Genomic DNA, 13,673 nt, shown 5'->3' on the forward strand with positions numbered 1-13,673 from the left:
CAACATTTTTTAAACCACGTGACCTGTGTTTACATCCTCTTCTCAGCTGTTTCTTTCTTCTTCCACTTCGACACAACGGCTCGCCATCCGTCACTTCTTCTTCGCCCTAATAGCCACTTGGGCCAGTTAACCAAACACTATTTAGCCTCTAAAGAGGTCGGTTAGCGTCTGTAAGTGACTGTCACTGACCGTCGCATTGCACATCTTGTTAGCGTTGCGAGGAGTGAGACGACATTGTGAGTATCAGTTATTTTTTTTAGTTCATTTTGTGTTAACTGCCGTTTGGCTGTGAGTTAATCGACCTGTATTGTTTGGCAGTCCGTCTGGGTTACCGTTTTGCTCGCTTTGTTAATAGTGACACGCACGGCTAGCTGCGGCTGTGTGTTAGCTAGCGGTGTAAACGAGCTTACCTAACCTGCTTTGTCTCTGTTTTGATGATGGCGCACTCAGGCCCACGGAGGGCTAAAAAAACGTTAGCTACGTTCATGTGCAACTCGGATGGCGATGCCCGACACTTGGTGTTAATGTATGCTGTGCACACTAAATTTAAAAGCCCCCATTTGAGTCGTTAGTGCAACTAGCGTGTGCTAAATTTACACATCTTTTGCGCACGTCGTTGTTGGTTGCGAGCTGTGCACGCATGCAGGTGTAAATGGGCTTTCACAAACGTTTGCTTCGTCAGGCGGAAGAAGCACCGCGAAATTAATGTTGTCTTTATTATTGTTAATGTTATTATTGGTGCATCTTTTTCGCAGCAATTACCAAAACACACCAGGGCTGACATTTCAGCCTGTTCTTAACAAACCGGTTGAGTTGGTCGCTGCTAAAAGATTGAGGTTAATCACACTGCAGAGAACTGGCGAGCAACTGCGTGTTGGTGGACAAAAGCTGGGCGAACGCACGCAAACACACGCACTCTCTGTCAGTATTCACCCACTCCTGTAATGACCGCGTGTGTTTTCTCACAGATGTGAACGGACAGCGCAGCAGACATGATCAATAACGCATGACAACATTTCATGAAAACGCTGTTGTTGTTTTGCTCCATCGTCACACGCAGTGCGAAGAAAGTGTTCAGCCGGCCGATTGGCTGACAGGCCGCCGTCTGTGTGGCAACTGCAGCACGTGACCAGGTAGACATCTGATTGGTTTCATCGGGTGTCAGTTGTGGGGATTTAGGAACATCTGTGAGCAGCCCCAGAGTTTACAGCAAATGACCAGGAAATTCGCAGCAGTATGGCGTAAAGGAACACCTTGGCTGCATGAGCACGAGCTTATTGTATGTTAGTAACAGTGGACGAAGTAGCAGTCATATGTTTTCTTGGTAAACGAAGCAGTACAACTGCGTAGAAGAAAAGTGCTGCATTAGTTTAATGAAAAACTAACTAGTGTTCAAGTATTTGCATCAAAATACTGTGCTTAAAATACCACTCGTTATGCAGAATGATCCTTTTCACTAATGCATCAAAATTATTGATGCTTCAATGTGCGCATTACTTAAATGCTGTAGCTGGTAAAGCTTGGAGCTTGTTTGAATTATTTACATACTATGGGGTAGCTTATGAATTTCCCATCAGGATTAATAAAGTCCTATCTTCGCCGATAATAATACAGCATAATTTATTTATTTGTTTATTATATGTTGTTTTATTAATATGAATCTGCAACTTGTAGTGTTTCCAAATCAGGTTCCCAAATCTCATATTACTTCTTTTGTCTTATCAACAGTCCAAGAAAAAAAATCTGTGACTAAATGATGCAGCAGATCCTCACAACTGAAAAGCTCAAACTTTTATTTCTAAATCATCATGACAGCAAATCCTAACGATTCGCACTGCAACTAACAGTTATATAATAATCCGCTGTTAGTTTTCCCCTGCAATAATTTTGTTTGTAAAATGTCAGAAAATAGTTAGAAAAAGAAAAATATGCTTAAAATTTCCCAGAGTGGCATCTTCAGATGTTTTATTTTATCCTGCCATCAGTCCAAAACCTAATTAGTATCATATATGACAAAGAAAAGCATCAAATACTCACATTTGAGAAGCTGGAACCAATGAACCTTTGCTTAAAATGACTTGAGCTCTGGTTGAATGCATACCTCTGTCACACAGTGACAGTAATTAACAACATTTAAAGTGTGTGGCCATACTGACAGCGCTGTGATGCTTTCATTCTCGTTACACATAAGAAAGAAAATAAACGGATAAAATGTTTGTTATCTTAATGATGTGTTCAGGCTGAAGGTGAAGTTATTTTCGGAGGCTGTGCTGTTGCATACGAAGTCATCAGCAAGACAGGCTCATTTACATTCCCCATCTGCTTCGGCTAAACATGTTTTAATTTGAGCCAAAAATTTACAAGATCTGTATGAGCCCTTGTCACGAATACCCAGAGACAACAGGAGCAAATAAATCCATCCAAAAAATCCATAGGAGAGTAAGAGGAACAACTGAGGAGCAGCTTCAGACAATCTGAGTTGTTTCTCACAAACACTGTTCCTGTTGTTAGCCTCTGCTGTCACTTCCCTCGGCTGTTTGTGGCTAATTAACACAGTCCGGTGGTCAAACTTGCATGAATAAAAAGAGATATATATACACTTTTTTTTTCAGTCTGAACGCATCACACTCTCACTGTTAAAAAGTGTTAGAAAGGACGCAGACTTTTTAACAACACGCAGGTACATCATATAAAAATAACGAGAAACTCATCAACAGTGGAACAGTAAGTAAATGTGTGTATTCATATCAGTATTGTTGTACCATGATAGTGGAGTATATGTGTTAGTGTTGTTTTAGAGGATGATATTGTTTTATCAATTTTCTTCTTATGTCTCATCCGAAAACACCCTGAACTATAAATAGAAATATGAAAAGGGCATCAGAGTCAGGAAAAATGAAATGACCTCTTGCTTTTGGGAGCGTATAAGCTGCTGCAGTGACTGTCTGCCCTGGAGAATATATAATGAATTCTTTAAAGAGTTTGTCCTGGGCTTGGACCCTAGAGGAGAAGTCAGTGGGTCATCAAGACCTAAAGAATATATCCTCTGAGGATCATGAAAGTATTCAGCAAATATCATCATATTCCATCTTTCAGATTTCTAAGATATATGATGTAAAATTTGACATTCAAAGTGGGGAAAGAAAAGCTCACAGGGTCAGTATGATTTATCTTCTGCATGCCATGGATATCCACTGCAGTTTTAATCGTTAATTGGGTCATTAGTTTTTAAGGTATCTTGTCATGAAATTAAGTGTTGGACAAGTGGAAAAGGTGGCATGCTGGCAGCACCAGATGAGGACTCAGGAAATCATCAAATTCATTAAACTGACTGACCCACCAATGCTGCTATTCCCAGAGCAAAGCCATTAGCACAAAGGTTAGAATTATTGCAGGACTGCTGTATTGAATTACAATTTAGGTGTTTTCTATTTTTCATCCCACTCAGAGTGAAAAGAAACAAAGCATAATGTCTTTGCACTGAGGAATACTTTGGTGTATATGACTTTAAAATTAATCTTTTCTCAGTTACCCTGGTAGCAAAACAGATGAGCACCTCCATCAATTTGCAAACATCTCGTATTGATAATACATTTGACATAAATTTGACAGTAAATTGTTGTTGAATTAATTTCCTGCACAGCCGAATCTTCTTAATTACACTTTTTGGAGTTTTTTGTGTGGTTTCTTAACGTTGTCACATTCTTGCGGCAGCGAAAATGAGAGTAAACAATCACACGACAGCCTCAGGAAATCTAAACAGGCAGGAACTGCGCATTCACAAGTTGTTGTAATAGAATATGGAATGCATTCAATATAAATATATTTTTAGGACTTCTATATCTTTGAAACACCAGTCATTACAAATGACTACCAACACACAATGTCCACAGACTTTTTTTTTTTTTTTTTTTGCTGACCGAGCTGCAAACTAACTGATAAAAAGCCTGACTTTGCACTATAAATGCTGGTAACCACGAGGATTATCAGTTTTCTTCACACTGTCAGTACACACTGCTGAGTACTTCTTGGTGTGCTGCCTGAACAGGCCTTTGGTATTTTGTTACCACACTAGACTTGAGCTTGTGTTGCCAGAGGATCTGTTGCATGTCTCGTCATCCTGCACGGTTCAGTGAGTTGTCCCTACTCATAGCAGCCAGTCATGACCTGAGATGGCGTCGATGCACTTTCCATACACCCTGGTGGCCAACCCAGAACACCCTGTTTTGTGTGTGTGTGTGCACCATTGGAGTCCCATTTACAGAGAGACACTTGTTTCCATTCAGATCCTTGCTGTTACAATAAATGTTATTACCTAGCTGGTCATTTTTGATTTGTCTTGAAGGAGTGGGTGAATAATGACCCCCTGTTTCAAGACTTATTATACATTGGTGCGACATTGTGCAGCAGTGCCCAAAAGCAATTTGCTTGTAGAATACCTCGCCTGACCCATTTTCCTAGATTTTCTTTAAACTGCAGGCAACTAAAAACACTATTCATTACAGAGAGGGAGAGGCTAGGAAAAAAATGGGATTAAAAGAAATACACTGCTGTATAATCGGTGATGGTGAGCGAGTCAATGATTCTTTTTTGCCTGTGAGAAAGAGCCAATGGAAAATTACCTTACCAGGCCTCCCACTACAAAGTCACCTCTGAATTTAATCTGTATTAGCTGAGTCAGATGCTGAGGAGGCAGAGAGAGAGAGAATTCTAGATTTGTCTCCCTCAGCTGCATCTCCAGTTATACCCATTCACTCTGTGCCAGCGTGGGGTATTTTATTTTTCAAAGCATCTATAAAATGTTTAAAGACCACCGTGTGTTAGGAATTTCCTCTTTATTGCTACAGTGTGGTACTTAATAGTGCAATATTACACGGTAAAGCCAGTAGCTCAGCGCTTAACAATGTAAGTACCTTTCAGAACACCAGAGATCAGTATATGTTTTAATTAATCCCGTCCACAAGCAGTGCCCTGTCGCAGCAGTTCCTCCTTTTTTTGGCCTTGGTATTCTTAGAATGAAAGGAAATGTCTGCTTGTCAGCCCATGTCACTGCTCAGGGCCTCAGTGTGTATGTTAGGTATGAGCAGTTAAACAAAAAAAAAGTAAATTTTACACCCTGTCAGACCAGTTTCATTCCAAGGACTATTACAGCTATTAGATTACCTTATTAATTGTTTAGTTGAATAGAAGAAAATAAATCTGCAACTATTTTTGCAGCCTTTCTTGGTCTTTTTTAATCTAGTAAATAGAATATTTTGGGTTTTTTTTTTGCAGGTTATCATAATAGACTCTATGTCGTCACTTTGTTCTCTGTGATGCAGTGATTGACGCTGTTTTCACTATTTTGTTGCCTTTATTGATACCAAATGATGAATCGAGAAAATAATAATTAGTTGCAGCCTTACTAAGTTTTCTTTTAGAGGCCTGAAGCAGGAAAATTAAAATAGTTCATACTTCATTTTGTGAAACCTCTTCAACATGACAATTAGAGCTTTTCTGCAACAGATATGTTGTAATGTGTTTGGTGGAAAATCACGGGTGTGACAAATTACATTCATGACGGCTCTTTTCCATTAAGCTTCCAAGTAAGCCATGTTCGTGAGCCAGCATGTATTAAACCAAGGCCCTTGAACCTAAATTGAATGGAGCTTATTAATTACATCTGTGCTCCTCCTGCTTTGACATGTCAAAATGTCCGTTGTGAATCAGTCTTGTGTACACTGAATAAGCATAAACACTTTGTATAAGTGAAGTGTGTATGCAGGGCTCAGATTCTTCGCGGTAAATGTAATGTGACAAACACCACAGGACACTTAAGGCTCGAAATTAGGCCTTAAATATATCATCAAATTAAAATTAATGTTGCATTGTTTGTTTTTTTTCTGACATGATGGTGAATGTATTGTTTGCGATGAATATTTAAAAAAAACATGGCTGCAGTATTTCAATAGTTGTTAAAGGCTCTGTAAATCATTGACAGGAATTGAATTGGAAAGTCATAATAATAAATCTTTGTTCTTCACTTTGATAAATGCTTTCAGCTCATTTGCTGCCTGGAAGTGACCGGCTGTCTGAACGAGCGTTTGAGAAGTCACAGTGGCAGCATCCTTCAGCCGGCTGTTCATCTCCATGCCTCTCTGAGGAGGAACTGCTCACCCTGAGTACAAGTTTGGCCCGTGTTTCTTTTCTCTTTTCACCATGGGGGGAGCTGTGAGCGCTGGGGAGGACAATGACGACCTTATTGATAATCTGAAGGAGGCGCAGTATATTCGCACAGAAAAAGTTGAACAGGCTTTTCGGGCCATTGACCGTGGGGACTACTATCTGGACGGATACCGGGACAGTGCCTACAAAGACTTGGCGTGGAAGCATGGCAATATACACTTGTCTGCTCCATGCATATACTCTGAGGTGATGGAGGCCCTCAAACTGCAGCCAGGACTTTCTTTCCTCAATCTGGGCAGTGGAACTGGCTACCTGAGCACAATGGTTGGCCTTATCATAGGTAAGCATAGTGTACCCTTTTTTCACAGCTGTGTTTTTCTTTTGTGCGTGGGAAGTGTCGAGATGTTCTGTGAAATCTTGGTTAACAAATTTACCATGAAAGTACAGTGTGTGCCTACAAATCATCAGTGATAAAATGAAGGCAGCGACTAGTCATATTTTCAATTAAGCATATGGTTTTTCTGATAAATTTAATGGTGGGGCCTCTAAAATGTCAAAGAAATAGTGAAAGATGTCCATCGCAACTTCCTAAAGGCCAAGGGACCGTCTATAAATTGCTTGTTTTGTCTTGTCAATGGTCCAAAACTCAAGAATATCCAGTTTACCACCACAAAAAAATTTAGGCAACAGATTTTCAGTTGTTTTAGTTCTACATGATAGTATAATAGATAGTGGATCACAATATAGTTGATAATGTGTTTTTGTTGTGTTTTTTTTTTTTCCAAGGACCATTTGGCGTGAACCATGGAGTTGAGCTCCATAAGGACGTTGTTGAATATGCGAGAGAGAAACTGGATGAGTTCATAAAGAATAGTGACAGCTTTGATAAGTAAGTACAAGCCTTTGTGGAGTATTTCATTGTGGAAAATATGTTGATTTGCTTTCTTGCCCAAAGTAAGATGAAAAGTTTGATACCACTCTCAAATGTTACATCAGATAATAAAGCTATGGTGAGTAGCTTTTAACTTAGCATAGCATAAAAATGGGAAACAGCTAGCCTGGTTCTGTCCAATCTGCCTGAAGCTAATTAATATTACATTGCATTACATTACAATGTTACAAAAAGGAAAATCAAAAAAATATTTGAACAAACAGGATGTGACATATGAAATTGTGAGCTTTAGAGTTGCTGGTAGACAGATGTTGTTACCTTTGGACAGAGCCAGGATGGCTGTTTCACCCTGTTTGTATGCTAAGCTAAATTAACTGGATGCTGGCTGAAGTCTTACATTTAACAGACAGCCATGAAAGTGGCATTAATCACATCAAACTCTCAGCAAGAAAGTAAATCGGCGTAATTCCGGAAATACCACGAACACTAGTAACAGTTTAACCTGCCAGTTTTCTCTTCTCTTGGAGGCTGTCTTGCAAATTAAATACATTTAAATCTCTCTCATTCTTTTCATGTAATTTGCATAATTCTGTTTCAGCTCACAAATGTGATGATGAGTCTCTATAATGTATGTTATTCTCTATACTTCTCATTTTTTTCACAGGTTTGAGTTCTGTGAACCCATCTTTCAGGTGGGGAATTGCCTTGAAATCTCAACAGACAGCCACCAATATGACCGCATTTATTGTGGTGCAGGAGTGCAGAAGGACCATGAAAATTACATGAAAGTACTGCTCAAAATTGGAGGCATTCTGGTGATGCCTATAGAGGATCAGGTAAGTCCTGCAAGCCATCACAATGATACAGAATCAACAAATTGTTATTGCTATTCAAAATGCTAACACTTGAGGGAAAACAAGGCAAAGTAGCTTTGACCTACAAGACTGGTTGTGCAACTTTCGCATGCATTATTGAGCCACAACTGCCCCTGGATTTGAGCAGCTGTGCAAGGAGCACAGACATGGCTGTAAAAATAAATGTTTTACTTAGAATGGTGGAAATGTGAGTGTGGACAGACTGGGGGGGTATGAACGAGGGCATTAAAAATATTTTGGGAAGTTGGTGCAGAAAATGGTTGACAGGAACCTTTCCCATTAAGGAGGCTAAAGATCTTGGCAGATTCATGGTCAAGAGTTCTGGCCAATTTAAAGTATTTAAAGGAAAAAAGGAGCTGAAGTGAAGCAAAATTGAACTAAGGTTTGGATGTTTTGAATTCATTTCAGTTGTCAGTGATTTAACTAAGACCTGAGTGTACTCTGAAATGAGCTCAGAGAGTAATATACTTAAAAGAAATTAATTAGATGTTGTGCTGTGGGTTAAAGAAAAGGTAAAAGGCTTAAGCAAGAATGAAAGCAACCTACACACTTATGAATTATGATGGAAAAAATTATAAATATGTCAGAGATCATTGTAAGATCAGAACAACAGGAGGGCCATATCTGCTCAGGCCTCCTCTAATGTGAATAATTTTTAAAACACATATTTTCTCTGTCTTTGTTTTGGCCTTTCATGAGCTCAAAGCCAGCGCTCAGCACCTCTAAAAGATAAAAGGCTTTTAAAGAGTGGACACATGAAAAACAGAGCTTTTTTTGTTTAAATGAGCATCTTCAAAGACATGACAAGGTACTAATGTGAAAACTCAGCATTAAGAAACGAGCTTTGGCATCTGTAACTCCATCTTTTGTACTTCCTCTCTATAATATATAGAGATCATCATTAAATATTCTGTTTATGCTGTTAGATGCCCTCAAAAACATAAAAGGATGTGTAAAGTGTGTATTGTGGTGATATTGTAAGTAAATACAAAGTATGTAAAGCACATAGAGACTGGCACTATGACAGTGAGTATTATCATGTTGAATGAAGTACATTAAAGATGGCTATGAATGGATGAGCTTTGCATCTGGCTTTAAGGCGTCTGCTGGTGTTAATGGACCTGTTGTGTGCCACTTGAATACCCCCAAGACCATTACACCTCCCCCCTACCACGGTATACACTCACTTTATCACCATGCATGATGAGTCCATAGCCTCATTTAATTGTGTTTTGATCACTGCCATGCTCTGGACTGGTAATTACTTGTTATGGCCTGAGCCATCATGATATCTATCATCCAATGAAGGCTAACTTCTCACACCAGCGAGCATTTTTGATGATATGTCTGGTAGGGGCAAGCGCTCCAGCTTCTGAGATATCTCTTTTATTTGGACTGTTTGTCTGACAAAACAAGATGTAGTGTTTTACGGACCAATCGATTCATAGTAATTGAGAAAATAACCATCAAATTACAAGAATTAATTTCATTATAGTGAGCAGTTTTTCTGCTGTCACAGATTTCCTATACTGTTTGGAAAACGGTAGCTGTTCCTTTAATAGATCTGGTAAGCATTAGGCCATTGTGGGCAGTTTTGCAAATTATGAACTGATTGATGGAAATTTTACAGAAGGCTTAAGAACTTTAAACTTGTAATTTTCAGTGCATGAATTCAGATTTTAAATTTGGGGAACTTTTGGAGCTGCTTCTGTTGAACTTTGGTCTCTCTTGGCAAAAAAGATCCTGATTTCAATGAGGAAATGTTTGGAGTTTGCAAACTGTTCTGTATGGGTTTTTTTATCACTGTAATAAAATACTGTGATTGGCAGGCCTTTAAATGTGCTATATTTGCCAAAAATAAAAATGTCTGTTTAGTTTTACAATACATAACTCAGTAGTGCTGTATAAATTTACATGTGCTTCAGTCTAGGATTTTATTGCCCAGCCCTTGTGTCTGGTCCAGTCATCCAAGCATCTTTGACATTGTTATCTTCACTGGCTTATTGATGCCATTAGATGGTTCTTTAAGCCCACTGACAGTAATCTGTTTCCATACAAAGCAAGTGTGGAAATGCAGTTTATGTTTCATGAGCCATGACTGATACTGTAGCATATCTGTAAATGTAAAGGAGCCTATTTCTTCTGCACAGCCGTGGTTTATATTTCTCTGGGTACACAGTATATGCACACATGCCAACCGTAATAAATTTGGAGAAGATCATTAGACGTGTGAATGTTCTTTAATAAGCTAATACTGTGTATGTTTATAGAGATAATTTTAACAGTGTATTGCCGGTATCTGTAGAGAAGACACATAGCTGGAAGAATCATCTCTGTTCGTGTGGCCAATTCACAAAAACACACAATAAGCAGTGACAGGCGTGAAAAGATAAATAAATAAAGAGATATATTTTATAGAAACTGTACTAGTTTAGGACCTCACTCCTTTCTCCCTAATGCTACACAGTATTTAATATTTTATAAGCGCTGAAGTGTTTTTCAGGTTTTGTCTCTTTATGCAGCTGACCCAGATAACCAGGACTGGCCAGTGCACATGGGAAAGCAAAAACATCTTGGCGGTGTCCTTTGCCCCCTTGGTCCAGCAGAGCAGAGCTGATGGAGAGAAGCCTGATACTGTCCATCTGCGTAAGTTCTCCAGCCTTTGTCCTCAACAACAAAACAAAACAAACCAAAAAAAAACCTCCTCAGAGTCTCTGTGTGTTACTATGCCCAACTGGTCCTGATGTGTAAAAGAGGCACCATTTTAAAGTCAGACGGTGCATTCAAAATGATGTGATGAGACGTTTCCTACAGCAATATTTGCTTTGACATATGAAGCTTGCCTTGCAGCTGCTCCATAGAACCAGTTATTTGTTATTTCTTTTCCGTGAAATGCTAAGACACCGTTTTCTCTATGATGGCCTCACTTGTTTATGCTGACCTAGTTGAAGGACTGGTGCAGTTGTATGGATTGTTCTTATTCTTGTGGCGCATTGCCTTGAAGGACTGTCATCTCTCTTTGTCCTCAGCCCCGGTGACTGCCCGCAGCCTTCAGGATCTCTCTCGGATCTACATACGCCGCACGCTCAGAAACCTGGCCAACGAGGACAGTCAGGCGAAGGGGATGGTGCAAAGAGTTCCTCAGAAGCGCAAACGCAGACGCTGCCGTCGGCGACGCATCAACACCTACGTTTTTGTAGGCAACCAGCTGATCCCCCAAATGGTGGAGAGCGAGGAAGAGGAGCACCCCGAGGAAGAACACAAGGAAGTGGAGGAGGAGGAGGAAAGAGACATTGGCGACATTGAAATCCTCAAGCAAGTGAACATGTTGAGGGACCAAATAATGGCGTTACCCCTGCCAGAGTCACTGAAGGCATATTTGCTGTATTACAGAGAGAAATGACTGATTCACTCAATACCCACTCCTAACGGGTGCAGCGCCTGCTGAAATGCTTTTCTTCACCCTTTTCAGTACAAATGTAGCATTATTTCCATTAAATCTTGATGACAAAACTGTAACAGAAAGAGACGTCATAGATAATATTGGATAATAATGTTATGATTGTCATGAGTTGTTAGTTTTTGTTGACATTTTCTTTTGATTTCTATATAAATATATAAAAACAATGTAAAAAGTATACTAAATGGACATAGTTTCTGAAACCCATTTTGAGATTAAGATTTTATCAGAGTTTCAGGATTTCTGCAGAAATGTGCAGATTAAAAATTGTATAAAAATCAAAGTTGTTACTATATTTGTTAAAAAGATGATCATGCTAAGATGAAGACTTTTGAGCTTTTTTAGAGGCTTTAACTTAATATCCTTGTTGGTTGAACAAGAGACACTGAAAGGCAAATAAGGCCACATCCTCCCGTTTGAGTTCAAGAGTAAGACATTCTTGCATTATCATGAATGGGACACTGGTGTCATTACTCTTGTTAATATTTGGTTTTCAATCGACGTCTTTTCTACCTTACCATTATGAGAGGTCGCTGAGAGACGAGTCAGGTTCATAAGTTTTTCTACAGGGCACCTTCTATTGTAACTTTTTCTACAGGGTGCTTACATACTTGTGTTTTTTCACTTTGCATAAGAGTAGCTGACATCCTACTTGATATGATAAGGTGTTGTAGGCCCTCTCCTCTCTATGATTTTCTTTCCATTGTTGATGCAAATAGTATATTAGTTTAATGGATCATATCAGAGGTTTAAAATAATGACAAAGCTGGTGACGGGTGTTCATCTGTGATTTACATTTTCAGCTTTTTAAGAGAGAAGTGGTAAAGGGGAGATGTTAGTCATTAATGAGTACATGCATGAATATACTGTGTATGTGTTGGGTGTTCCTGACCTTGCTCCACATCTTATGATTGGTCACTGGAGGTGATGTCCCAAGTGATCGAGTCCATAAATGTTTTGATGAAAGAAAAAAAAAAAAAAGAATATTAATCAATTAGATGGCCTTGAGACAAATCTCAAATTCTGTATAGTACTGCGCTTTTTTATTGACAACAATGCAAATCAGGATTTTGAAGCCTTTTGTATCCTGGACTGATTAAGTGTCCAGCAAAGCACCTTAAACTGCAGTCCTCAACTGAAAAAAGGTGCCATTTTTTGGACTTAATTTGTATTGTGGACTGGACTTCTTGTAATGTAAATCCTGTTTGATCAAAGTACAATTTTGCTTGCAGAACTTGCCTGATAGTGATGGCTTTTAAGTGCCAACAAATCCCCATCACATTAGGATTTCTGTGAGTCTGCTGGCACAGTAAATTTACCCAAACAAATGTTTTATTTCTATAAAAACATTCCACAGTGGAAAAAAAAAGAAAACAGCACATCGCTGATAGATGTCACACTTTTTTCTTCATGAATCACAGACTTGGAAATTTCTTTCATCTTACTTTTGAATGCATAATTTAGTACTCCAAAAGCTGAGTTGAATGTTGTTGATAGGAATTCTGTTCAATATAAAAGTGATATGTATTGTTATCATATGAGTCTGCATACAGTTTAATTTGCATTTGGTTTGTTGTAGCGCCCTCTTGCTGTACTGTATCTTGACACTGGGAACGCTATAGATCAAGACTCCACTGCTGTCTGTTGAATAGATAAGATATATTAGTGCTATAGGTCTTCATTTTGTTCTGGTGTAATGAAAAATGTTTTGTTTGAACACGGGGGTGATTATTCTATTAGTATTTTTGTGTGTGAAAAGGTAACATTTATTTTCTGTATTTTTTTTTTTTTTTAACATTCATCAGAAAGCTTTGCAAGTAAGCAATAATGGAATAATTTCTCAGCTTATAATTACCAATAACAACATAGTCCCATTTGATTTGCCTAGTATCCATTAAAATACACATGACCAATTACAGGCATGCAGCAGTTTATATACCATTATCTAAAATGTAATTGCTAATTAGAGAGCACATTAAGTATTGAAAGCAGGGGACCTACAACCTCGACTCTCAGGTCACGCCTTGCACCAAAGTTAATGGGACTGCTGTGATTACATTTAATGTGGACTAGAGCTGACTGCAAAACTGGCACATGGTGAAGACCAAGTCACAAACAATTCTGTGCTTTTATATTAAGTTAATTTATCAAGAGCCAAAACAGTTCTGTTACTGTTTATCAGGCCTGGGTTGAATTTTTTCATTACGTGTGCGGTTCATTTTGAAAATGTGTTGTTTCTCCGTAAATGTTTGGCACAAAAATAAAGGTCACAATCACGTTA

General features: G+C 38.8%; 1 protein-coding gene across 2 annotated transcripts; it reads left to right on the forward strand.

The window, feature by feature from the left end:
* On the forward strand, positions 1–13,673 carry pcmtd1 (protein-L-isoaspartate (D-aspartate) O-methyltransferase domain containing 1). 2 transcript variants are annotated; one of them, XM_046408858.1, is made up of 7 exons: positions 1–236; positions 969–1,133; positions 6,042–6,505; positions 6,952–7,054; positions 7,722–7,893; positions 10,455–10,578; positions 10,962–13,673. In XM_046408858.1, the coding sequence occupies exons 3-7, from the start codon at positions 6,199–6,201 to the stop codon at positions 11,333–11,335; spliced, it is 1,080 nt and encodes a 359-aa protein (XP_046264814.1). In that variant the 5' UTR covers positions 1–236; positions 969–1,133; positions 6,042–6,198; the 3' UTR covers positions 11,336–13,673. The 2 variants fall into 2 exon arrangements, with proteins under 2 accessions (XP_046264814.1, XP_046264813.1); XM_046408857.1 differs by lacking the exon at positions 969–1,133.

The sequence above is a fragment of the Scatophagus argus genome, chromosome 13 (assembly GCF_020382885.2).
Source record: "Scatophagus argus isolate fScaArg1 chromosome 13, fScaArg1.pri, whole genome shotgun sequence".
Classification (NCBI taxonomy): Eukaryota; Metazoa; Chordata; class Actinopteri; family Scatophagidae; genus Scatophagus; species Scatophagus argus.

Bases quoted from the DNA above. Each gene is read 5' to 3' on its own strand.
- pcmtd1 (XM_046408858.1), top strand. From the start codon at position 6,199: ATGGGGGGAGCTGTGAGCGCTGGGGAGGACAATGACGACCTTATTGAT. The intron at 7,055-7,721 runs GTAAGTACAAGC...TTTTTTTCACAG, and splicing joins AATAGTGACAGCTTTGATAA to GTTTGAGTTCTGTGAACCCA. The intron at 10,579-10,961 runs GTAAGTTCTCCA...CTTTGTCCTCAG, and splicing joins GCCTGATACTGTCCATCTGC to CCCCGGTGACTGCCCGCAGC.